Genomic DNA, 27,224 nt, shown 5'->3' on the forward strand with positions numbered 1-27,224 from the left:
TGACAGCTGCCACCCCATGGCTGTTTTGCAGGATCACTATACAAACATCTCTGACCAAGAAAATAACATTAATCAGACCATGGATCTTATAAAAACACAATTTACTTCCACCTTCATTAAACATAAACACACACATGCAGACAGTCTAACAACTCCTTCACTGGTCGTAAAACTGCACACTGATGCCATTGATGAAAGAAAGATAGTGCCAGATGATCAACTGATTATACCCTCAGTGTTTGTTTTTGTTTATGTGTTTGGGTGTAGGCTTGCTCTGGCATAGGCTGACTATTGATTTCCAATTTTAGAAGACATCTGGAAGCAGACCTGACATGCTTTGTGAAATAGGATGTGATGCTTATAATTTCCTTGATGTGAATGGCAAAAAAATGACTGAAGATCAAGATGCAATTGATGCAATAAAAATAAACATGACATACAGCTCAAAATGAAGTGAAGAGATGTTACTTGTCCCTACACCTGAGTGTCACTTAAAATGTATTCTATAAAGATATGTTTTTGCATAACAACATAACAGTAATTTGGTGATCAAATAAGAAATGTTATCCGTATCAGACATGCATTTTGTTTGTCTGAATTTTGCCTTATTGAAGCCAAGCATATTCTATTTCTGGTACCAAATTAAAGTCTGGATGCTGGCAGGGGTCACTAGGCAATAAATATACATTTGTCCTTTGAGACGGTAAGAGTACATGAACATATACCAAAAACAAATAACTATCATGCTCCCAAAATATTTCCGTAAAATCTTAAAACCTTAAATAAGGATGTGCATGAAAGATGAAATTATAGCTAAATACTTAACTTTTTTATTTGGTCAAAGCAGCTGTGTTGTCCAAGCATTACACTCCAGTTAAATATTTTAAATGATAAAATAAGATATAATAAAAAGAGAAAATATGTATAAATATTCACATTTTAATTTCTCATTAAGGAATTATTTTCAAAATATTGCTCCTACAATCTGGGACAAAATAAATGAGTCCACTAAATTGTTTCAAGGTGTGTGTCACCCAGCCCCCTCCCCCGCCCCCCGCTCTTTGTCCCTCCTCTAGTCGTCGGAGAAGCGCTCTCCATCTATCCGCGCATCTTGCTCCAGAGTACCACCGGGATGATCGGCCGCTGCACCGACATTCGACAACCTTCACTTCACTTTCACACTCCTTTAACCCTTCATTCGGACACCAACCGGCCACCGCGCTACACCCATGCTTTGCCTTCCTCCTGAGATGCGAAACCATTGTACAATTTCCCGGAGAATATCTTCCTCTTCCGTCGCTCCTCGCTGATAGAGAGCATGCCCGACACGGGGACGGCAGCTGCTGCGGCGGCCGCCAGTGGTGCAGCCGCCTCCGGCGAAGGCTCCGAGAGCTCCCGGCACCGACACCGAGCGCAGCAGGGAGAAGCGGAGAGGCCGGAGCCGGGTGCTGCCTCGTCACAAAGCACCTCCGGAGTACTAGGTGAGTCGGGTGTGCGTATTGCTTTGAATGATGCGGTTTTGGATTCGCATAAAGGAAGAGAGGACAGGTGGACGTGATATTTGGAATCGAGACGAGCACCGCACCAACACCTCGCGGCACCGTTCTTTTGTCTCGGTGAGGGCGTCCCAAAATGACTACTTTGTTGTACTGCAGGCCTATAAATAATGGCTTTAACTTGTTTTAGGTGGGACTTTTAAAATAAGCCATTTATATTGTATCTTCTCTTGAGGAAAATGGCTACATGACCTTATTCTAGGTTACCTCCTGTCAAGCCTTGTGCTCAAGTTATTTACCAACAGAATCTGTATAGGCTGCTATTAGGCTATTATTTGCTGCTAGTTGTTTTCTATTTATTGGATTGTTGTTCAGTTCTGTATAATCTGCCAGGTAACCAAAGGTTTATTAACTTAATGATGTCATCCAGGGATTTATAGTAGCCTGAGACAACCAATGTCTATTTCTACGTTATTGCCTCAGTGTCAGTCTCCATGCTATTGGATGGGGCAGGTGCATGTTTTGTCATTTTAATGAGGGTTCAGCCATACAGGCTACCATTACTATAATACTATTCCCACAATTTGGTACGATTATATGTTTGGTGTGGTTTGTGCTCTCCCTTCATTAGCCAATTTTATTCTTATGAGGTCTTATATGTATCATGTACATTTAAAACAAGGAAAGCTTAAAATAAACAGCTTTCTGTTTACTTTCCATGACTGAGAGTTGATCTAAAGGACAAATCATGTCTGGTTGCAAGAATTGTAAGTGATGTTATTTTTGGAACCAAACACAACATTAGCCTGGCTAGAGAGCCTCACTGCCCAGCCAGGGTGCAGAGCCTTCCTCTGTGCGCCCAGCGAGTACTGCTGCAGAGTGATGCAGTGTAGCAGTGGGCTGTCAGCCGATGAGCGCTCCTTTCTACACTTGGTCAAGGTAACCTGAGCTGCTGACTGGAGCAGCCTGATGCACCCAGCAGTGCCACTGGTTCTTGAATGCGTTGTATGGGGATTGGAGGGTCAGAAAAGTGATGATTAGTTCAATTTCACAGTTACCTCATTAGATTGAAGCAGAATACGATGTAAAGAGGCTGACTGGGAGTCTTAACAAATAAGGTAAAGACAAAAAGCAAACATCTGCTCATGTAAGAGTTAACTTGTGCCAAACCCTTAATAAATGGGGGTTAACTTTGGTTCTTGAATCTGGCATTGGATGCCTTGTCATTTTGGTCATCTTGTCTCAATGTTTGATCATACTAGAAAGCCCCTGCTTTGAAATGATATTAAACCCTACTGAGACAGTGCTTTAGCCCACTAATAGGAAAGGGATTAATATGTCCAAAAGAGAGAGAAGGAATTTCCCTGAAAAATAATGGCATTTGTACTGTGTTAAAGAACAACAGTCGAAACAACCTCTGTTATAGAGGCTGCCTTATTACAAAAAAGACCATTGCTCTTTGAATGCAGGTTCTAACAATCAAGCAAGCAAGCGAATAGTGTAATGCACACGCTTCAAACACTCATGTGAACATTTTCACAGCTACCTGCTGCTCCCTTATTACCCCTGTAATCAGTCCATGAATAGGCGCTAATAGCTCACAGCTAACATTGTGAATACAAATAGATTTAGAACTTATTTTTAATATATAATAATTTCAGGATTAACTAAATTATGTAACACACTTTGGGAACACATAAGTAGGACCAGCTACTTCGTGTTAAATACTGTCAAATGCAACTAGAGCCTCCAATCGTTTTTGTTTAGTTTTTGGGAAATGTTTGTCTGACTGTGAAATCATAAATTACGGAGGGTTAAATAAACAATACTGACATGAATCCTTGACAATGAAAACATAAATAGCAATAGATCACAATAAATGACAGTTTGCTGTTTAAGTATCAAAGGTTGGATGTGAATCAGAAATGTTGACTGTCTTGCCGTCTTAAAACATCTTACCCCCACTTTCCTGTATTTCCTCACGTGGGTCATGAGGCTGATGGAATGGGTTAGGGGTCTGCAGTGGGATTACCATGATATCACATAACCGCCCTCACACGTGTCAGTGTCAGTCAGCTAGCATAGCGGCAAGTAGAGCTGATTTCTCCAGTTGAGATTTGGTTTCTGCCTGGAAGGATTTTCCTCACTGGAGGCTTGGATGCTCGATTGTCTCCATGCCTCCACCACATTTTCCTAATCCCTCCACAGTAGACTGGAATGACTTTGATCCTGTCAGCCATCTCCCTTTGTAGCTCAAACACTCACAAGCCGGCATTTCAAGGATTAATTAAGCGACCATCATTAGAAAATGCGAAGTAAAAGTCGCACCAATTAGTTTGTGTTCCCTCTGAGGCCAGTGTTGATAAGATTCTGTGTTATGGAAATCAGGTCATGTAATTTGTGGTCGTCCAATCAGTGAGCACGGTAGTTCAGGATTAAGGATATTTGTTAGGATTTACAGTGACATTCATTCTCACTTTGGAAACATTTTTTAAGGATGATGTATCTCTGAATACCTGATTGATTTGAACTCCCTTTATGGCACTATAAATTCACATTAACCTTTTCTGTTGTGGGCTGTTTTTATTCAATAAGTGTATGGAGATGATAACTTTTGTAGTTTCTTTCATCAGGACAACAATACCCTAATAAATTGAAGACGCATGCATGGGTATCCTTCACAACAGCTGTGACACTCCTAATTGCACTTTAAAAAATACGTAGGAATTGTTACAATATAACAGGATAGCCATAACTTATTTTATCTATTTTAATTTCCTAAGTCCTGCTACACTATATAAAATAGAATTCACTGTATGAATTTAAAAAAACATTTTGCAGGTTCAGCAAATAAAGTTGTTGTAAAATTGTTTCAAAACCATTTTTTCCCCCATCTCTGGTATGATAGCGTCTTCTCTGATGCAGTGGTGAGATCTGAAGGGTCCATTTTCTTCCATGTTAACCTTTAACACCATCCTTGATGCTTGGCATTAATATGCACACTTTCATTAAGCATGGATCTGCACTCATCTATACTCTTAGTCAGGACTCTGCTCTCTCCCTCTCGTTGCCGAGGGAAGAATACTTCAGCTTTGCCTCAGACAGATTTAGTCAGGTTCAGTGTCACACAGGTTGCTTTAAATACATCAATGTAAGGCAGGGCAGTGTTGAGGAAAAAGCCTAATGCTGAACTTCCCAAAAGAAGCACTGCTTTCCATAACCGCAGACAGACCGAGCCATTGGTTTTATGCTCTCCCACAGATTCATTAATGGAGAAGCCAAGGAATGTAATGCAGTATGATATAATGACAGCAGTGTGTTGTGCCTAATGACTCTGAAACTAATGCCTCTCTCTCTGCCCATCTCTGTATCACTCATTGCTCCACGGAGATATATTTCCTGTCCTCCTTCTCCTCTCCTCTTCGAAAAAATACACTGAGCTGCACATTAGCTGCATTATCCAGTGTGGTAAATCGCCTCTACGCTGGGTGACCTTGCTGCTACTATATTTCGAGCTTTATATCATTTACCTGATCAATCAATAACACAACTAAAAGATTGCGTTGGCAGACCATCTCTTGTTGTGCAGGAAAACATTTCATGAAGAATTAAGCAGACCATCAGACATACTATAAAAATGAATTTGCTTGCTCCTTTTAGTGATAACACATTATATTTATTATGAGCAGTTGCCTTATAATTAAGATCATTACAGGATAGGGTGCTAAAAGAAGACAAATATGGCAGTTAGTGCTTCTATTATTTCAATTGATGATGATTTGTACTGCTGTTACTTGTTTTATTGTCTATTTCCAGGCTCACAAGATTCAGCACCTCAGGATAATTAGGGCGCTGCACCAATCCAACACTGACATTATTCAGCAGTTCATTGATAAGTAATAATTCTACCTTAAATACAGTTTCTTCTTCAATATAAAACTTCAGTGTTACTGCTATCAGTTAAAATAATCCGTCATGGTGGGCATTTAACTCAGTTTATAGGGTCACACAAATCTCGGCCTTCATGATAGGTAACACTAAGAGTCCCGTGAGTACCACGTTTTTTTTTTTTTTATTCATTGTTGTATTTTTATTTTTTAAAGACAGCATAGTAACACTGCATATACCCGGGTTAAAAGTATCAGACTCAGTATCTGTTACGTTATTTTATTGTTTCTCACTGATAATGGTCTGTTTGTTGCAAAGGGACAATCATGCTAACTTATTTGCCAGATTTTTGCCCATGTTGAAGGACTACCAGTTTTGGAGATGGTTGCTATATTTCACAGTTGCCATCATGTGTTAAAACAATAAAGTGGTTATTGCATCAAATAAATTCTTAAACAAACCGAGAGCATCACTCTCTGTTGACTTTATATCCGTCTAGTAACGGATCTGTGTGGCCGCACCCTCTGACCAACAGCTCAGTGATCCTTTTGTTACCTGATTGGTTTTCATTTAGTGATGATAGTATACATGCACCACCTCAACTATTACACACTTTCAGGTTACAGCTTCCCCTTGTAACTGCTATGTATACACCTGTATCCAGAGCCCTTCAATGCGGGTGTGTTTGAGAAAGTCTCTGTCCCACAGTGGTGAGAAATCATTTGTCTTGCCAGTGGTGATTCGCTTGCCCTAGATTCTCAAGTATTAAATGGCTTAATCATATCACCCATAATGCATCTTTGCTTCCAGCCAACCAACTTCTAAATCCCCATTCATGCTTTCTGGAAATTTATACTTTTCTATTCATAGCCATGAAGAATATCAAACTGTAAGTGGAAAATGATAATGCACACTCCAGAGCTTAATGCTGCTGGTGTCGCATCTCTCCTGTTTTGTGTGGAAGCAGTGATATGTCGCAGAGACATTATCGGTGAGTTTACGCTCCCTTCTCTGGGATCAAAGCAGTGTCAATAACTAGACGCTCCTGATTGTAACTGATATTACATTCCTAAAGGGAAAAGTATTGAATTGGTCACCCTGTCCTTTATGTTCATTGACTGTACTGATAGGTCTGAATTCTATTCCTTTTTTGAGGTAGTTAGCAAAGCCAGTAGAAATATGACGACCATATTGAATAAGCTTTTAGCCTTATTCATGGGGAATTGCTGCACATTAGCCACCCTGCAGCCTCTAGGGAAAGCTGGTGTATGGTAGTATAAACTCTAACACATGGGGGAAAGGCAGTTATTAACTAGAAATGTTATCCAGAGTCAGTCAATGGCAAAGTCAGTCTAGGGTTTTGTCCTCTCTATTATTTTTAAGTCCCTCCTGTGACTTCTCTATTTAGCGGGTATATTTTTTAAAATCTCTCATTAGTTGGAGATGTGCAATCAATCTTCATCATCTTAACCTCACCCTTATGAAATGTTTGCTCCAAATAAATGCACACACTGGTTTCCTCTGGTGAGACACTGTAACTCAAAGCCACTCTTCCATTCCTAATATCCATCCTTTTTCCTGTGTGGCTCTGTGCTTGTCAATTGTGTAAGACAGGAAAGGAGCTTGATAGTATGATTAACAGAATCAGTGCTCTTCATTCTCCACTTTGTCTTCGTGTTTACCATTTCCAGTATCTCAGAGTGAAGTGTACAGCGAGAGAGAGAGTAACTTATGCACAGCTCTGTAAAGGGAGACGCAACACTTTACACTCTTGCATTAGCATAGAGCAATGCCCAGCTGTAGATAACAGATAAGATCTTGGCACAGAGCTCTTCCCTGAGATTTCACCTTGATAAATTTCCTTTTTAATCCATTTTCTTTGTTGTTGTATAGGATCCTACAACATTCATTTTTATGAACAGAAGCCAGAAGCAACATCTGTCATCAGGGCAGTGCATTGTTTTTGTAAGCCCTTGTTGAACTTTCAGTAATCATGCCAGTGCCATTAACCTTCAAAATGGCTGTGGAGCCAAGGACCAAGTATCCTTTAGTTTGAGCTTAATTTATTACATCAAGCGTCAATGTCAAATAAAACCTAGAATAAAATACCATACAAATTCTAATATTCACCCTCTTTAAATGCTGTTTTGGATCAGCTCCTGATGAAATGAATGGATAGCTTTTAAGTGCCAAATTATTTTTGCAGTAGGTTCTAAATGTTATAAGTACAATGAGGTTTTTTTTTGTCCCTGATGCAGCTGAACTAGATAATTAGAGCATGTAGTGACAACCAAATGGTAAAGTTGCAGCCATACGCTAAACAAGGAGCTGAAACAAGCTATATCGCTCAGTACATCCGAATGAGCTGCAGATTTAGGGATAATTATCTGTAGATTCATCACTACCAGACCGACCCTTTCACAAACTGGGAAATTATTTTTAAAATCCCAGTTGGGGATAATAAAGTAGTTCTTATTGACATGTTTTACATATAACATGTTTTAGTAAGTTGACCTACTTGCTAAAAGATTAAAGAAGTCCCTTAAACAAGATTAGATTTTTTTACATTACGTAGCTTTCAGGATGTCCACTTGAAAGTCACACTTAATGAAATATTTATATTATTATATACACAGTTAACAATAATTATGTAGGAGCTTTGGGAGCTCAGTTAGAGTATAATAATAAAGTTGTATTGGTTCCAACAACGCTTTGCTGCTTGGGATGGGCTTGTGCTGATCGGTCCCCTGAAGGGTCAGTGGGGTTGAACAAAACTCTTAGTTTTCACTCTTCCCCCTTTTGTTTAGTTTGGGATCTTTTGTCCCTGTCTGAAAAGTCCCGTCACATTCTGGCCCCTGCCTTTTAATAAAAATCTGAATGTGGTCTTTCCACAACTAAGATGGTAACATGCTGTTCCAGCTCATTTATTTGCACACTGACGATGTTGACTGGGAAAAACCGTATACAGTAAAGAACAGATTCTTTCTCATCTATTTTCTTTGCCTTTTACCCTTTTCTGTTCTCCTTGCATATATTGTTTACTATTCAGTCAACAACATCACGCATAAAAGAACAAACACTCTGTGCCAACTGCAAAAAGATACCTGTATTGTTGGGTTCATACCTTTTTGTTATTCTTTTTGTGTTCTGCTTGCTGCAGCTTTTACTCCTGTCATTTCCTTTGGAGGCTGAGATTTTTCCGTGTTTCTCATAATGCTAGTATAAAATAGCTGTCAAGAAAAGTAAATCACATTGCTACTGCCGTATACATTTTTTCCTTCTTCCTGACCATTGCATATTAAGCATATGAGACCACAGCATTGTTTTAGTGAATTTGTCCGAGCTTGACTGTCCTCATTCACATAAAGAGTATTTATTTTAAAAACTTGACCAAATGAAAGAAAAACCATGAAATCAGGTGCTCCAATCCAATCCATCAGTTCAATTAGCTCAATCCATTCAGTCATACATTTTTACGAATCAACCATGTCCTACTTCCTACAGTGCTGCTTCTGCAGTTCAACTTGTGTAAATGGCTAGATAAGTCAAAACTGAAATCCTGCATTGATCTTCCTCAGGCTCCTTTTTTCAAAAGGCACGGGAAATCAAAGCCTGCAAAGTCATTAAAGATGTCTTCCTGCTTGTCATTGAGTGAGAAAGGAAATGGGAGGATCGGTGTAGTTATGTACAATAATCACTGGTTCCTCTGGGTATTGATCATACTCGGAGCCCCCTTCACATCGTTCCTGTCCAGGAATAGATAATTGTACCATCATACTGATCAGTTAATCCCCCTTAATCAGGCTGACTATACTACCTTATACAGTGGTATGCAAAAGTTTGGGCACCCCTCTGAGATTTCATGACAATTTGCTTTTCCTTTATAATAGAAGATCACAGCAACAACATTTGTTTTCCTACAAAGATGTAGACGTTTTAGTGTTTTCCAGACCAAAATTCTTAGGGTAGCATTACATAGTTTTATTATAATAAAATAAAATGCAAAAAATGGGATGTGCAAAAGTTTGGGCACCCTTATAAATAGCATTCATTTCAACACCTGTACGGATTTATAGCTGACAGGTTGCTGCACAAAATTGCTTTGATTAGCTCATTAGACCTTCAATTACAAAGACAGGTGGAACCAATCATGAAAAAGGCTATTTAACATAGGTAATAGCTGGCTGTGCCTGGCCTAGGTTCTTTCTTAGGGAGTGGCAAGATGGGGACCTCAAAACAACTCTCCACTGACCTGAAAGCTAAGATAATCCAACATTATAAATTAGGAGAAGGGTACAAAAAATTATCTGACAGGTTTAAACTGTCTGTCTCCACAGTCAGAAACGTAGTTGTGAAATGGAAGGCCACAGGAACAGTCCGTGTGAAGGAAAGATGTGGTAGGCCGACAAAAATAGGGGAAAGGCACAGGCGAAGGATGGTGAAAATGGTCACAGAGAAGCCACAGACCACCTCCAGAGAACTACAACAACATCTGGCTGCTGATGGTGTAGTTGTTCACCGTTCCACAATCCAGCGTACTTTGCACCAGGAAGAGCTCATTGGAAGGGTGATGTGCAAAAAGCCTTTCCTGAGTGTTAATCACAAGAAGAGTCGCATGAGGTATGCAAAAGCACATCTGGACAAGCCAGAAGCATTTTGGAACAAAATACTGTGGTCAGATGAGACCAAGATTGAGTTATTTGGTCATAACATGAACAGGTATGCATGGCGAAAAAAACACACTGCATTCAATGAAAAGAACTTGTTGCCCACTGTAAAATTTGGTGGAGGATCTATCATGTTATGGGGCTGTGTGGCTAGCACAGGTACTGGAAAACTTGTTAAAGTTGAGGGCCACATGAATTCCTTACAGTACCAGGAGATTCTTGACAAGAATGTTCTAGAGTCAGTCACAAAGTTGAAGCTACGCCGGGGTTGGATTTTTCAGCAGGACAATGATCCTAAGCACCGATCAAAATCCACCAAGGAATTCATGCAGAAGCACAGGTACAATGTTCTGGAATGGCCATCCCAGTCCCCAGACCTTAACATCATTGAAAATGTATGGATTTATTTGAAGAAGGCTGTCCATGCACGGAGGCCAAGAAACCTGACTGAACTGGAGACGTTTTGTGTGGAAGAATGGGCCAAAATACCACCTGCCAGGCTTAAGGGACTTGTCTGTGGCTACAGGAGGCGTCTACAGGCCGTTATTGCAGCAAAAGGAGGCAATACTAAATATTAATGGAATTATTTCTTAGGGGTGCCCAAATTTATGCACATGCCTATTTTTGTTTGAATGCACATAAACATGTTTCTGTTTGACCAATAAAAGTTATTTCACTACTGAGATGTTTCTGTTACCATAAGGTATAACATATGTTAAAATGAAGTTGCTGCTTCAAAAGCTCAGCAAGTGACAAACTGATGCAGTGGTTTTCCTAAGGGGTGCCCAAACTTTTGCATACCACTGTATATAGTATCTTTTCTCTTTATTCCTTCTATTATTACCCTTCGTTCTTATATTTCGGCAGTTCCAAACATAGAAATACCCTGTTTGCCTCATACCTATTGGACAGTCTCACTTAACTAGAGTGCTTTTGTCTAATGATTATAATTATGATTGACCTCCTGAGATACTTGCAGAAACTGAATCCCCTCAATTTCGAATTCTTCCCATTCAAATTAACTCCACTAAAAACTCTCAATAAAAAGGTTGCTAGGTTTGAGTTTGGCAGTTAGGCAGGTGTACTGTAACTGGCCTACATTAGACACTCATGCCCTCTGTTACAGCTTTTTTTTTTTTAAATGTATGAGTATGTTTTCTTTGAACGCCTGAGTTGTGAGGTCCTCCATATGACCCTCTGTGTGCTCTGAAAGAAAATGTTTTAGTCATAGTGATTCGCTTGCTCTTTGCCTTCTAGGTAAACGTATAGCGTACAGGTAAAGTGATAGTAGCAGATTTTGAAAATGTGCTACTTGTCTATTTGTTTTCTTGACTTAAATTAAATGAAGAAGTCAATGCTTAATTATGTTTTCAAATTGAAGCTACAGACAGCCTATTTTAGCCTAAAGAACAACACAAAGTTATACATGCTAACATGGCTCCGTCTTGTTTCAGGTCTTTATAATAAGCTAAGCTAACCAACTTCATATTGAATTCACAGATATCAAGAGCAATTATGGTCTTTTGATCTAGGCAAGCAAGACATAAGCATATTTTTTTTTACATTATCAAAGCCATCTTCATTTTACTCAAGGTATTGTGCCATGCTTTATTTGGGTATCTAATCTGGTATCATCCAAAATGCCACAGTGCTACCTTGACTCTTAACTTGCACCATGCAACACAGGAATGACCACAAGCGTGTGTTTGCGTTGTGTGTATTCTCTGTGTATTCTGTGTGTCTTTCTTCTGTGTGTTTATCAGAAACCACTCCTCCACTTTGGCAGTTGCCCACCACTTCTCAACAAGGATGTCTGTTTGCTCCACAAAGGCTGCCATTCACACCAATATATTCATCATCACCACTCGCTTGTTCATAATTCGTAATCCCCCTCTTGACAATGCTCAATTCTGCCAGTTAGATATCCAGTCTGTGGTTGTCTGCAGGAGTAGTCTGGGTGAAAAAAATTCAGCAGTGGCTCCCGTTCGTGATTGTTACCTGACTGAATAATAGCCTGCATCAATTTTCTCATTAACCCTACAGCACAATGGTCTTTGCTTTTCCACTGAGGTACATTAGCTGAGTCAAATTACCCAGCTACTGTAACCCATAATGACCATCTGATTAGCCGACTTGGCAGAAAGAGAGACTTGATGAAGTTAGAGGCAGAGACAAAAAGTGATGTAAAGAAGAGAAATATGGTTGGATGGTGGAAAACTGATACTTCTAACTATTCTGCTGTGAGCAATGTGACTCTATTCTTCCTACATGGTCATTCCTTGTCCTTCTCTTGGCAGACAGCCAATGGCGGCTCCAGTATCACATGTAATCATTGTTATTTTGAGGCCAAGGACAAGTCCCTATTATCCTCTGTGCGCCTGTTAATGAGGAAACGAGAGTTCTGACATCCACCAGCACTGACATTTTCATCGCATGTATCACAAAGGTGGAACAGACACCTCTTATCTCCCTCCTGAACAAAGACGGTGCAAATCTTAATAACATCATATACAATACTTTTATCACTCTTGTGAATTAGAGGAAGAAGAATACATACTTTATTAATCACTCAGTGACATTTATTTTACATTACGAGAATTTGAGGGCATAAAACATTCATGCCAGACATCAAATTTCCGACATCTGCGACATATCCTTTGTGGCGACAAGAACTTCGAAAATGTGGACAAATCACTGGTGACGTTACCGCGTTCAGATAATTCAGCTGAAGATCTATGGGTTGAATTTTGTTAAACTTGTTAACAAAACACTACAAATACATAAACAATCTCACAGGTAATTTAGGATATTCATTTAGTATGTCACCAAGGCTAGTAGTGGGGCCAATCATATTTATTAGTTTATGGAAAGATTTCCTGTTCTTCCTGTTATGTCAATATTGCACCAATACGACATTTGTGCTAACCAGCAAATATTACATGCTACCCTGCAAGATGAATGACATGATGGTAAATGTAGTAAACATCATACCGGCTAAATATTGTTAATTTAAATTGTGTTTCTAAACTGAAAGTATAGTTTAGTTTTATTCTGAATATTACATTGCAGATGTCTGTTGTAAGCCCAAGGTGAATCTAAGACTATGTCAGCATTATTTATTAATGGCTGGCTGGAGAAAGATGTTTGGTAAATAGCAGCAGGCATTATTGCAGGCAAATAGCAAATCAGAGAAACAAATTAAAAATGCATTACACTGCTAATTTTGGCCTAGCTGGTTGGTGCTTGTCTTTGTATGGAAACATGTAATGAGCTTTTTAACATACATTCAACTCAGTAATGACACATGGGTTTTAGTTAAACTACTGCCAATGTCAGAAATAAAGCTTTTCCAAAAACACTGATGTTTTGCCACTTAAGCATCTGCACTTTGTTAATTCAGGTTTATTTGTATCACTATTAAGTATTGCCCCTCTTCTTTCCCTCTGCCTCCTTTGAAGGCATCATCTGTTGGAGCTCTGTGTACACGATGATGACAAATACCTCTTGAGACAGCATGAGTGAGAGCGAAGGCAGGAGAGCTGAGAGAGCTAGAGATTTAAAAAAAAAAAAAAGCACAGAGAGAACGAAGGACTGAGAGATTCTGCCCAGGGGGGGCTAAGAGAGAGGATTTGGATGAGAGAAAGCGCCAGGGATGGTAGCAACAAAAATATATAAACAGGAGTGAGAGAAACTGAGGTGATAGACTAAGGTGAAAGAAAGTGAAAGGAGAAATGTGGAGTGCTCTGCTGCAAGAAGGGGCTTTCATATCATCCAAAACACATCTGTGTATGCAGCTGCCAGTGGAAAAGAAAGATTCAATGTGGAATTGGGACTGTTTGTGTTTGTTGATTTGATGCCAGAATGTATGCAGACTGTGTACCTTGCACTGAGAGGGTGCACTGAGGCGGCCATTGCGAGAACCAATAAAGTGAGTTTGAGAGTAGAAGAATAAAGGAGGGAGGGAGAAGTGGGAGGAAAAGAAAGAGACAGATAAGAGGAGAGGTGGGTTATGGTTTGTTTTTCCCCTCAAGGCATGTAGGCTGCATTTGCAGAATCCGCAGCTTGATTCCCATAATCTTCACAGGTGGAACGGTCTGATTTGGTATTTAATTCAGACATTTCAGCAGTGATGACTCAGTACGCATGCCCTTGGTGCACCTCTCTATATGTACATTTGCAGGGATACGAGACTGTTAATTCTTTCTGCATGTCTGTGAGGTGATTTGTGTCTGTTTGTGAGTTTAGGGAGTTAGGAACAGGTTTTAAAGGGCGCTCTCTGTCAGTGTTTCCTTAGTGTGGCTGTGTAAACTCGACTGTATGGGTTAGGGACATACAGAGTTGGGGATGGAAATGGTTGTGTGTTCGAACCTGATTAGGTTCTCTGTCCCACTTACTTAAGTAATCGTTCTAATAGGATAATTTGTTTCCTTCACAAACTCAGTAAATGTGACAATTGAAATGTTTCTTTTTGTCAGATTTTTGTGCTGCTTGCTCTCATTGTCTCTTGGTTGTTATGTTAGTGTCTGTGCCTTTTTATTACATTATGTCTATGTGTTTACGTCTGTCTATCTGCCTCTCTTAGACTGACTGAGTAAGAGTCGATCTTCAAAAAGACTCGCCGCTCAGAAGATAAATCCTGCTTTATGTCTCAGGCATCTTAGGAAATACACACTGTTGCCAGGCATATTTAAAAAACTTTTTTTTTTTTTCTAGAGGTGCTTTTGAAAGTACAAGTCCTCAGCATCAAACACGTGTGGTAAATCTGCACTGTGGGCCTCAGAAAGTTAGGAATGGAAAACATTTTGTCTCCTAAATAATGCTAGCTGTTTGAAGGCATTAAGGTGCCACTGTTGAGAAAAGCATTTTAGCATTTTGATTTACTGATCACACCTCTAATTATAGACCATTGGCAGTCACTCAGCAAACATGGTGCAGTCTCACAATTGCATACTTGGTTGAACAATATGAAAAAAGGGTTATTCCAGAGTACAATACATCATTTAATACCATTTGTTGTTCCAGAGAAATCTCTTTTCTTAAAAGTTTTACATCTACTGAAGGAAAAACAGCTGCTTGTTAAATGAATAAGGCACATTAGAAAAGTCACAGTGAGTGTAAATGAGGGGCCTCTATATGCAAAACTTTAAAGCAATTACAGGTTATTGCCTTAGTGGTTCCCAGAAGAAAACAAACATCTTACAGGTTATTACTTTAACTTCTTCTGACAGATCACATGTTCTCTCTGTAAGGCACTTTACTACCTGTGTTTCCACCAATTTCTTCAGAAATTAGAAGTGAATTTATGAACTGAATTTATGAATTAACTTCATTTACCATATGTTTGCAGTACATTTTCTAATCTAGCTGTATTATACAAAGGAAGTGGTAAGTTTATATCTTTAATGTAAAGGAAAGGCCACTGCTACTTTTCTGCTTTATGGGAGAGTCAAATTAATCGTTTAATCTTTAACCTTTTTATCAAAATTGTTGCTCAACTACCTGATCTTTAACCATAGATGCCTTGCTATTCCCAAATTAAAAATCCATTTACAGTTCATCATTTTATTTTGGTTTACATAACAGGATAATATATGTTCACTGCAATGATTTCATAAATGATCAGAAACCGGTGTTTTCCATAGGTCAAGTCAGATTAGCAAATCTCTCAAATTAACGATCCAAACTATAATATATTCCTTTGTTCTGATCCAAACTTTTTTGTTCCAGCTGCTTAAACATTGACGCCACCTTTTCAAATACCCCATACTTGACTGAGTAAAGTCTTAAACGATGACCTCCAGCCCAGGCAGTATATGCATCATATTTTCTTTAGTGTCTGTGACCTTCATCTCAGTGCTTAGCCTGAGTTTCATAACAGATTTACAACCTATTAACATTGGTACTTTATATTTCAGGAGTGCACACACACACACACACACACACACACACACACACACACACACACACACACACCCCCCCCGAACAAACGCTTCATAGAGCAACTCAGATCACAGAACTCTGCTTGTTGCGCCTGCCTGGCTGCTGTCTGATAAGCGTTAGCCCCGAAACAGTTGTCTCAGTGTGAAGGCCGCGAGTAATATAGGCTTTATCTGTATCATTGCTTGTCCTGGGCCAACCTGCTCAATGGTGCCCTGGTTTCTGACACAGGGCCAAATGGGTCTCTCAAACTCCGAACTCTGTTTTATTTTGCCAGTGTAAATGACATTTTGGAAGACTTTTCTATGTAATTGCAAACATTTTATTTTAAAGAGATTAACTAACTGGGCTGTTCTTACGGGAGATATTCCAAAAGTGATTTACGCCTTTAAAGCTTCCTAACCATTAAAACTTAAAATATTAAATCTCTTTTTCAGCGTAAAGATGTGTAATAGATTTCATATACACTCAGGGAAGGGGTATAATAATCAAATGAGTAAAAAAACAACAACTTGTAAATAATGGCCTGTGACCTACAATAAAAACGCGAGTGCCGTGATATATTTCAATGTCTGTTGTGCAGTTCAGCTCTATGGAGCTGTTAAACCTTTTTAACTAATTGTTTTGGGGTTTTGGACACACATCTTGCAGTTTTGGTTCAGTATTATCTCACAAGCATAATTTTCAGTCATAGGAGGCATCATTTCTTAAACAGAAAATCTAGCTAATGGCGCATTTCACAGCTGAAGAAGGAACAGTTAATGGTGACTCTTTGAAGATGATCTGTTGATAAATGGACGAATGCTCTGCTCAGCTGGCTGTGATCTCAGGTGTGCTGTTTTGAAGGAGCTACGTCACTGAGAGGTTGTGATTGTGTGGTGCGAAAACACACTCTTACGCATTCAGACTAGCCATGTCCATGCAGTGAACCCTTGATGTGTGTATGCATGAATCCTGGTTTAACCAAGTATTTAGCACACAAATACATGCAAACCATCAGAAATACATGCTCAGTATTGGGGCTTTTGAACTGAAGCATTGTTGAATGGTAAAACCAATCTTCTAGCTGTCCAGGAGTGTGTGTGTGTGTGTGTGTATGCGTGTGCGTTGCCCTCAGCGATGAATACAGGACTCATTAGAATTGCTGTCATGTCGCAGCAGTGCCTGCAGCATTTTTTCTAGAGCCCGGTGGAGCGGTTAGTCAGATTTCACTATCCCGGAGTACCAATCGAGATTAAAAAGTCTAAAATACCTCGCTCTGTTTCCTGTTAGGCCCTTTTCGATGTTTGAAAATGTTCTTCAGAGGGGAAGAGAGGTGTGGAACCACGTTAAGTTGTCAGAACCTCTTTGTAAGTACTTGAGAAGGATCCTTTAAATAGTAATGCTACTCTAAGTCAAGGTCTGTTTGTGTTTAAAAGAATGGAATTGCACTGTTTTGATTTATCTTTTCAAGGATTTTCATCTCCTAAATATGTCTTGATTAATTTTAGGATAAGGTCAACCTTGGATTTACTAAACATTTGTGTCTATAAATCCTCTATTTTCTTTTTATTTATTATATTTAGTGAACAGAATGTTAAAGGAAATAATAATGTTGACCGAATGCGGACATAGAAAATGTTACAATATGAAATGTACAAGATCTAAACAAATACAGAAACATAAGAGAGTAAGTAACGTTAAAACAGCAGGAATTTCAACCATAATACTTGGCCAATAAACAGAACATTTAAGAAGATGCTAAAATATTAAATATTCATTGCTCATGATGTCTGGAGAAAAATAAGATCTAAGCAATAAAAAACAATTACGCAAATCTATAGAAAAGTATTTTGATGCAAGATTTTAAAATGCAACCAATGACTTTTAGGACAGTAGAACCCAGCATTGATTATCACTTAAATAAGTATATTTTGCAAATGTATTATGCTCCACTGTGTTCACCCGCTAGTCGCTAACTTTGTCAGTCTGTGGTTGGTGATCAATGGTAGCATACTGTCTTTCAGAACATTGGCACATCTTTAGAGAAGTCCACAAACAGCATGCAGCTGGTTTGTCAGAGCTTTTTCTAAAGATAATTTTTGTAAAGTAAAGTAGTACAGCATTGAAAATGCAGCAAGGGCCACAAGTCAGAGACGAACACAGGCCAAGTAACGGTTTTAGTACACTGAAAGTAGAGATTAGGGATAAGAAAACCCCAAAATAGCTTAAAATAGAATAAAGGTGTTCGTATACCTGAAGGTTACTGCAGTGTTGCATGATTATTTTTATATTCTATACTACTAACCCCTTTCAATGACACCTTGTAGCATGCCTCATGGTGTAGAAATGATTAATTAGTGCATCTTTAAAAACAGGCAATCTGAAAACAGACCAACTTTCTGAAGAGTCCAAGTGAAAAAACATTTAACATACTCCAAGCTGTGAAAAATGGCATAATGACTTGGTTTGTTCAGCAGCTTTTTATTGCATGTTGGCACAGTGCTTATGCAAACACATAATGTACAGTACTATAAACATGGAAAACAAATTATCTGGAAAGACCATCTGGCTTATTTCTGGGAAGCGCTGGTATGTGTGCCTCTCTGTTGCCCCTTTCTTCCAGGAAGTAGAGGGACACACTTAGCAGCACCACAATGATGTTTTTATGTGACAGGTGTTTATGGGATCCACATAACACGTAGAAATACTGTGTGATTAATAGCATCATGCTAGTAGTGGTGAGATTTTGGTTGAATTTAAACCCTGCCATGAGAAATGATCGTGGTCTTTTTTGTGTGTGCCAAAGTCAAAGTCAACTTCATTGTCTAACTTTCCATTAGTGTGTACAGAAAGTTCGAAATACTGTTTCCCACAGTCCCGAGGTATCTAAAAAAAAAAAGTAAAAATATACAATATAAATATAGAATATGTATACTTACATATATATAGACACATGAAAGGGCATGAATAAAAGAACAGTCAATATATATACAAAATACCCCCCAAAAAACAAACAGTTCCTTCAAAAGTATGAGGTCGGATATATTAAGAAATGTACATAGTTGCAAAGGATTGTGCATAGCAGCGTAGAAAAAAAAGTGTCTGGTGCTGGATTTCTGTGTCTGTGTGTGTGTGTGGGGAGTTTTAAAGTTCAGGTCTAGTGGGGGCAGGGTGGAGAGGTGGGAGGGAGGGGAGAGAGTTCAGCCTCCTGACAGCCTGGTGGAAAAAGATGCTTTTCAGTCGGGTGGTGCTTGACCCGCTGCAGAACCTTCTCCCTGAAATGCATGTGTGTACACTCACTTTCATAAGCAATATAAACCAGTTGTATGATATACATTCACTTCATGTGGAGGATAATATGTTGCTCTTAATTTTAAGGTCTCTTTTTTTTCTTGACTGTATTTAAATATTGTATACTCTTTGAATTCTGTGATATTAAATGTGCCTATGTGTGTGATCTCTGGAAAGTGCCCCACTTTCCGCCTCCTCTGACGCTCCATGCCTCAGTGATCACAGAGCTTTTGTGGGACGGGCATTCTCTCCAGGCTGCTGTCATTATTATTCAGGACCCGGGAAATTATTTTCACAAACTGTCCTCTGACAGCTGAGCTGAGTCTGGGGTTAAATCTGTTACAGACTTACTGTGCTCTGCTGCCCTTCTGAAGAACATATCAGTAGAAGAAACTAGTAGGTCAATGACAGATAAATGAGGTGTCAAAGAGAAAGTTAATTTTAGCCTGCATACTGTACAACCACTTTCAATGATGTAGTATCATATCCACCCTGGAATAAATATATACCATGCTTTATTTTCTTTCAGAATGCTGCAAATAAGATTGCCACTGTTATAATGTGACATTACTGTGTGGCTACATTAAAGCTATTATTGGTGTGCTGTTGACTTCAGGAATAGAGCCGAGGTCATTTTACATAAGAGCATGAGGTTATAGTGAGTTGTATTTGGAATAGAAAAACCTTTACAATACATATGTTGACATATTAGCATATGCCACACTGACAAATAGCTGCATTTAGATGTGTTGATTTAATTGAGCTGAGAGCGTTTGTGACAATTCAGAGACTGTGAACAATGTTTGGCCCCCGGTCTTGGCAGGGCGGGATAAGCTGTGTCAGTCTCATGTTGTGAGGCGAAGGACCGTGACATTTAAATCTGTCCCGCTGAGAAGGATGATTTTGTGTATGTCTGTGTGTGTCTTTCTTTGTGTATGTTTGAGCAGCAGGGGTAAGAGTTTTGGAGAGGGGCTTGCAGAAAAATGTTAAAAATGTCATTGCTTCTTATGCTGTTTTACTTTGAAAAGGTGACTCTTTTTCTTTCCCCCTCTTTGTCTCTTTCTGGCTCTGTCTATATTCCTTTCCGTCTCTCTGCCTTTGTCTCTCAGATAAGTTGTTTGGAAAGCGGCTGTTGCATGCTGGGAGACACATCATGTCTCATAAGTCTTGGATGAAAACTGTGCCCACGGAGAATTGTGATGTCCTCATGACATTTGCAGGTCAAGCACTTACACATTTTCACAAATTTGTATTTCTTTGTAAGAATTTCATATCCTGTTAACCCTGGCTGAAATAATTTTGTGATTCACATCCTTATCTCAATATTAATCAATATATGCTTAAGACTTAGTGGAATTATTTCACCCTGAATGTTGTTGAGAAACAGACAATCTATTGTATCCCAGAACTTTTTTTAGTAAACATCTTTCTTAGTGAAAAAGAATAATGAAACAATCCTAAATAAGGTAGACAATAATCATAAGGTCATTACAGATCTTTCTTGCATGATCATTTCTGTATTAAAACAAGTTGGGCTCTACTTTCAAGCCAGGCAGATTTTTCAAATCACTCATGTGAAGATGTTTGGATATTCAGATTATTTTTTAGAACCTCAAGCAATAATTTAAAATGGTTACTGGAAACTTGTTTAAAACTCGAATTTTAATTTATATCAAGTTATTATTTTTCCCTTAAAGAACAGCCTGAAGGAACACCGAACAGTGGATCAATACCGTTTTATACTGTAAAAAGATAAGATCATGACAGTATTGATCATACTTCCTCATTTGATGTCCTTCACCGTAGCATGAAGGTCGAAGAAGCTTTTTATGGCCAGATTGAATCTCTGAAGCAGCTAAGAAAGCAGAGAAAAAGTCATTCTGTAGTGTTTGTTATTACGACTCTTAACCTCCAGCTGCTGCTCAGCAATAAATAGTATAAGACTGTGGGAGTACTCCCTGCAGCTCGTGTTTACAGTGAAGCCTGTGCATAATCATTTTGATTTCCTGCCACAGACACTATAGATGACCACACGTTGCTATGGCTACTGAACCACATCCGGCTGGGAATCCCAGAGCTCATCATCCAAATCCGACATCACAAGCACACACAAGTCTACGCGTTCTTCGTCACCGCTACGTATGAAAAGTAAGCACTCTCTTCAAAGGTTGGCTATTGTAAGCAATTCATTTGTCAAGGTTGTTTTTGGTGAATATCATATGGCATAATGTTGATTTGATCAAATTAACAATGGCAATACAAACAAAAGCAGAACATTCACTTGAATGAGTAAGGTAAAAAAAGGTATTGTTTGTCAGTCGATTGACGGATGAAAATCCTTCCCAGTTAATTATTATTTCATTATTTGATATATGATTTGACCTACTTGACATCCAAGGGAGGTCATCGTGTACATACCTTTTTTTGATTGGATTACAATTAGAATAACTATGTTAATTTGAAACAAAATGTATAACTATCTAATAGGAAATTCTAAAACAAGCTTCTGAAAAAGGTATACTATATACAGTGGGGCCAAAAAGTATTTAGTCAGCCACCAATTGTGCAAGTTCTCCCATTTAAAACGATGAGAGAGGCCTGTAATTTTAATCATAGGTACACTTCAACTATGAGAGACAAAATGAGAAAAAAAAATCCAGAAAATCACATTTTTGATGAATTAATTTCCAAATTATTGTGGAAAATAAGTATTTGGTCAATAACAAAAGTTCATCTCAATACTTTGTTATATACCCTTTGTTGGCAATGACAGAGGTCAAACCTTTTCTGTAAGTCTTCACAAGGTTTCCACACACTGTTGCTGGTATTTTGGCCCATTCCTCCATGCAGATCTCCTCTAAAGCAGTGATGTTTTGGGGCTGTCGCTGGGCAACACGGACTTTCAACTCCCTCCAAAGATTTTCTATGGGGTTGAGATCTGGAGACTGGCTAGGCCACTCCAGGACCTTGAAATGCTTCTTACGAAGCCACTCCTTCGTTGCCCTGGCGGTGTGTTTGGGATCATTGTCATGCTGAAAGACCCAGCCACACTTCATCTTCAGTGCCCTTGCTGATGGAAGGAGGTTTTCACTCAAAATCTCACGATACATGGCCCCATTCACTCTTTCCTTTACACGGATCAGTCGTCCTGGTCCCTTTGCAGAAAAACAGCCCCAAAGCATGATGTTTCCACCCCCATGCTTCACAGTAGGTATGGTGTTCTTTGGATGCAACTCTGCATTCTTTCTCCTCCAAACACGACGAGTTGAGTTTTTACCAAAAAGTTCTATTTTGGTTTCATCTGACCATATGACATTCTCCCAATCCTCTTCTGGATCATCCAAATGCCCTCTAGCAAACTTCAGACGGGCCTGGACATGTACTGGCTTAAGCAAGGGGACACGTCTGGAACACTGCAGGATTTAAGTCCCTGGCGGCGTAGTGTGTTACTGATGGTAGCCTCTGTTACTTTGGTCCCAGCTCTCTGCAGGTCATTCACTAGGTCCCCCCGTGTGGTTCTGGGATTTTTGCTCACCGTTCTTGTGATCATTTTGACCCCACGGGGTGAGATCTTGCGTGGAGCCCCAGATCGAGGGAGATTAGCAGTGGTCTTGTATGTCTTCCATTTTCTAATAATTGCTCCCACAGTTGATTTCTTCACACCAAGCTGCTTACCTATTGCAGATTCAGTTTCCCCAGCCTGGTGCAGGTCTACAATTTAGTCTCTGGTCTCCTTTGACAGCTCTTTGGTCTTGGCCATAGTGGAGTTTGGAGTATGACTGTTTGAGGTTGTGGACAGGTGTCTTTTATACTGATAACGAGTTCAAAAAGGTGCCATTAATACAGGTAACGAGTGGAGGACAGAGGAGCCTCTTAAACAAGAAGTTACAGGTCTGTGAGAGCCAGAAATCTTGCTTGTTTGTAGGTGACCAAATACTTATTTTACCGAGGAATTTACCAATTAATTCATTAGAAATCAGACAATGTGATTTCCTGAATTGTTTCCCCCATTCTGTCTCTCATAGTTGAAGTGTACCTATGATGAAAATTACAGGCCTCTCTCATCTTTTTAAATGGGAGAACTTGCACAATTGGTGACTGACTAAATACTTTTTTGCCCCACTGTAAGAGTACATACAATCAAGATTAAAATAATTAGCGTTTTTGTTCCCTTTTTTTGGTTCATCTCATCTTAATCTAAGCAAGAAAGTAGATAAATACAGAAACAATTCTAACCATTCAAAGATTTTCTATGGGTTGAGATCTGGACTGGCTAGGCCATACAGGACTTGAAATGCTTAACGAAGCCACTCTTCGTTGCTGCAGTGTGTTTGGGATCATTGTCATGGAAATCAGCCACTTCATTTCATCCCTTGCTGATGGAAGGGTTTTCACTCAAAATCTCACATACTTGCCATTACTCTTCTTACACGATCAGTGTTAGTCCTTTGCAATAAAAACAGCCCCAAACATGATGTTTCACACCCTATGCTTCACATAGGTAATGTTGCTTTGATGCAACTCTGCTATTCTTTCTCTCCAAAGCACGACGAGTGAGTTTACCCAAAAACTTCTATTGTTCATCTGACCTGACTTCAATGTCTATGATCATCCAAATGCTTAGCAAACTTGGAGAAGGGCTGACAATTATGCTTAAGCAGGGTTACACGTCTGGTACACTGCAGATTAAGTCCGCGCGTAGTGTGATATGGTAGCCTACTGTAACTAGTCCAGCTTGTGAAGGTCATCACTAGGATCCCCGTGTGGTCTGGATTTTGCATCACAGTTTATGGTGAAATTGACCCACGGGGTGAGATTGCGTGAAGCCCCAATCGAGGAATTACAGTGTACTTGTAAGCTTCATTTCTATATTCCACCCAGTGATACTATCACACAAGTTACCATATGCAGTTCATTTCCTCGCTGGTGAGTCTACAATTAGTCGTCCTTTGACAGCTTGGTCTTGGCCAGTGGAGTTTGGAGTATGACTGTGAGGTTGTGGACGTGTCTTTTATACTGAACGAGTTCATAGAAGTGCCATTAATAGGTAACGATGTGGAAAGCAGAGGAGCTCTTAAACAAGAAGTTACAGTCGTGAGAGCCAGAATTTGTTTTTGGTCATTATGAACGGTTCTGGGAAAAACACATGATTCATGAATTGTTGCCACTGTAAATTTGGTGGAGAGTTTACCTTATGGTTGCAGCAGGTACTGATTTAAGTGGACAGAATTCTACGACAATTTAAAAATAAGATATGTAAAGATACTTTTTTAAGCTTTAAGGCCTTTATCAAATTGGTAATTTATTCATTCTGGCATTGTATTTGTCTGCAGCTAAGCTACCGTATAGCAGGCACAGTTGTAAAACTCATACACAGTGCATAATTAGTAAGGCTCCCCAACTGGGATGCCTGGTTTTACTGTATAAGCACCACTGCTTATAGCTGCAGGTTATTTAAACTGTGCAGAAGGTTAGTCAGGCTAAACAGTGTGGATTGCATTTTATTTGATTACAGTGCCCAGACTCTCCCTCTTGTTTTGAAAATATCTCAAGAGGATCAGAGATGAGCCCAGGGTGATTTTAATCTCAGCATTGACTTTGATATATAAATACTGAGAAATACAATCCAGAGGATCAGGGTGAATGTAGATTCCTCGCTGACTGTGCATATAACAATGGGCCTCTTGAAAAAAACTGAATGCCTCAAACAAACCTTTTACCAATGATTGTACAAGGAATAGACAGATGGCTGGAAGAAATTAAGAAAGAAAGCCAAATAGAGTAAACCTGAAAGACAAAGGGAAAAACAACAGGGAGGGTAATGTGGTAGGAGGATGGAGAGTGCTTTCTGAAAGTGTGCCAGTGGGTTTTTAGATGAAATCCTCAAGTAAAGTGATTGCTATGTGACAAAAAGCACAGCCTCCTCTTTTGCAAACACAAACACCTCCTGTTGGAAAAGTTGACCTACATTTCATTTGATCGAAGAGATAACCCAGAAAGTATTTCATCCTTCCAAAAATCATTTGAATAGCAATTTTAAAGTCAGAATTTTCATTTCAATCCCTCCAATGTGAAGATTCCAGCTTTGTTTGCTGTTAACTGTTGGCTTTTTTTGTGTTATGTTGCCAACTATGATGTACATTTTCTCCTATGTGTTATTTTTTTCTAAGGAAGAGTGTACCTGTATAGACAATCAGGGTAATAGTTAAATAAGCTGTGCTATTGCTCTGAAAACAATTATAGTAAAAGGTATATTATATAAGTTAATTGTAGCAATTACCATACTTCATATTGCAAGTATTAAACTACCTCTTCCTCATTTTATCCTAGATGACATATCATACATTACTCCTTTGCAGCTCTGACTGGGCAGCATCCTGTTTCTGCTGATGTTCTACAATATGTCTGAGAGATATTTGCTGTATTAGCATAACCTTACGTGCAGTGCTCTTCTTAAACAGTATTCTGCTCTTTTATAAGGTTAGCTTTGTCCACAAATTCCCTTTGACTGTGTCTCCAAGTTAAGACTCCTAGTATTGGGGGAAAGAGAATGTAATAAGGGAGTTTTTAACTAAATAACTCATTCCTGGCAGCAGCAGGAGCTGCGCACCTCTGAAAAGCCTTGCAGTTTTTGGCTTAAATTACTAAACAGTTGGTTTAAATAGATACAGCCTTTTCTCCCCTTAGACAAGGACCTTTGTAGAGATGCTGCACACTAAGCAGTATTCAGCAGTGATACAAAGCTTACACCTCACATTTCTGCTATAATCAATCATGGTGCTAGACGTACTTCACTGTACTGCCTGAAGCTGCATGATGGATGGATGTTACAGGCCCACCTAGGCTTTGCTCCTGCATGTGTTTGTATAAGCTATATATACATGTGACAGAGAAAGGTGAGCAGTTTGCCTGGTGGGAACTGAGGGCGTGGTGCTGCATTATTAGTGCAATTTCAGCACAAAGCATGTGGCAAGGACAGAAGGAGAGGAGAAAGGGCTGATGGGATAAAGAAAGAGGAGGGGGAGAAGGACACAAAGGACGGGACTCTGACAAATAAAAGGATAAAGAGAGGGGGAGAGTAGCGGCTATATAAGAGAGGAGGAGGGAGGAAGAGATGAGAAACATAGAGGAAGGGCTGATGGGAAATCAGATGATGAGAGAGAGTGATGAGGTTAAATCATTAAGAGGAGAGTTCAAATGACTTTTCCACAATGAAGGACAATCCATCTCTGCTAATGGTATTGTTTGCTGTTGGTTTGATAATCCCATTAAAATACTGGCCCAGTACACTGTGGTCATTTCCAGTAAACTGTCTGCTACGCAGCTAGAATCTGTTCAGCTATCCACTGGACTGAAGCTGTTTTCATTGTTGATAAATCAGATTTTTGACAAATTCACAAATTAATTGCAAATGTTAAAACAAATCCCAGTGCACAAAGCAAAATTACAGAACACATATTTCTGTAAAAGAAGAAACCTAGTAAATCAGTCTCTCCTTGTTGTCCTGCAGTTTGTTACGAGGTGCTGAGGAGATGGGACTGAGGAAAGCTGTGAAGCCCGAGTTTGGAGGAGGAAGCCGAAACTTTTCCTGTGAGGAGGACTACATCTACGAGAACATCGAGACTGAGCTGTGTTTCTTTACCTCACAAGTAAGTCTCAGCACGCACACACCCAAATCACACCACACACAAATACAAACCGACATTTTACTCTCTCCTTGTCTTGGTTGCTGCAGGAGAGGCAGAGCATCATCAAATACTGGTTGGACAATTTACGTGCCAAACATGGGGAAGTGCTTCATAATATCAACTTCCTGGAGGGTCAGCCAATCAGTAAGTTTCTTACTTTATCGCAAAGCTCTGTGATATGTGTTTTGATTATCAATATCGATTATAAGTCCCTCAGTTGATTTTGGTTTAAAATTAGTTTGAGGCATCATTTTGATTGATTTCATAATATATTT

At 39.3% G+C, this 27,224-nt stretch overlaps 1 protein-coding gene across 3 annotated transcripts in view; it reads left to right on the forward strand.

Annotated features, from left to right (window-relative positions):
• Positions 1–1,144: 1,144 nt before the first annotated feature.
• ano8b (anoctamin 8b) overlaps positions 1,145–27,224 on the forward strand; it is a 37,462-nt gene continuing 11,382 nt past the window's right edge. Inside the window, exons 1-5 of one of the 3 annotated variants that reach the window (XM_063891371.1) lie at positions 1,145–1,481; positions 20,371–20,481; positions 21,277–21,409; positions 26,751–26,910; positions 26,997–27,093. In XM_063891371.1, coding sequence (XP_063747441.1) covers positions 1,319–1,481; positions 20,371–20,481; positions 21,277–21,409; positions 26,751–26,910; positions 26,997–27,093 — 664 coding nt within the window. In that variant the 5' untranslated portion in view covers positions 1,145–1,318. Of the gene's footprint in view, positions 1,482–17,196; positions 17,338–20,370; positions 20,482–21,276; positions 21,410–26,750; positions 26,911–26,996; positions 27,094–27,224 lie in introns of those variants that run through there. The other 2 variants (XM_063891372.1, XM_063891373.1) reach the window with 2 other exon arrangements.

Source organism: Eleginops maclovinus, chromosome 9, assembly GCF_036324505.1.
Source record: "Eleginops maclovinus isolate JMC-PN-2008 ecotype Puerto Natales chromosome 9, JC_Emac_rtc_rv5, whole genome shotgun sequence".
Taxonomy (NCBI): Eukaryota; Metazoa; Chordata; class Actinopteri; order Perciformes; family Eleginopidae; genus Eleginops; species Eleginops maclovinus.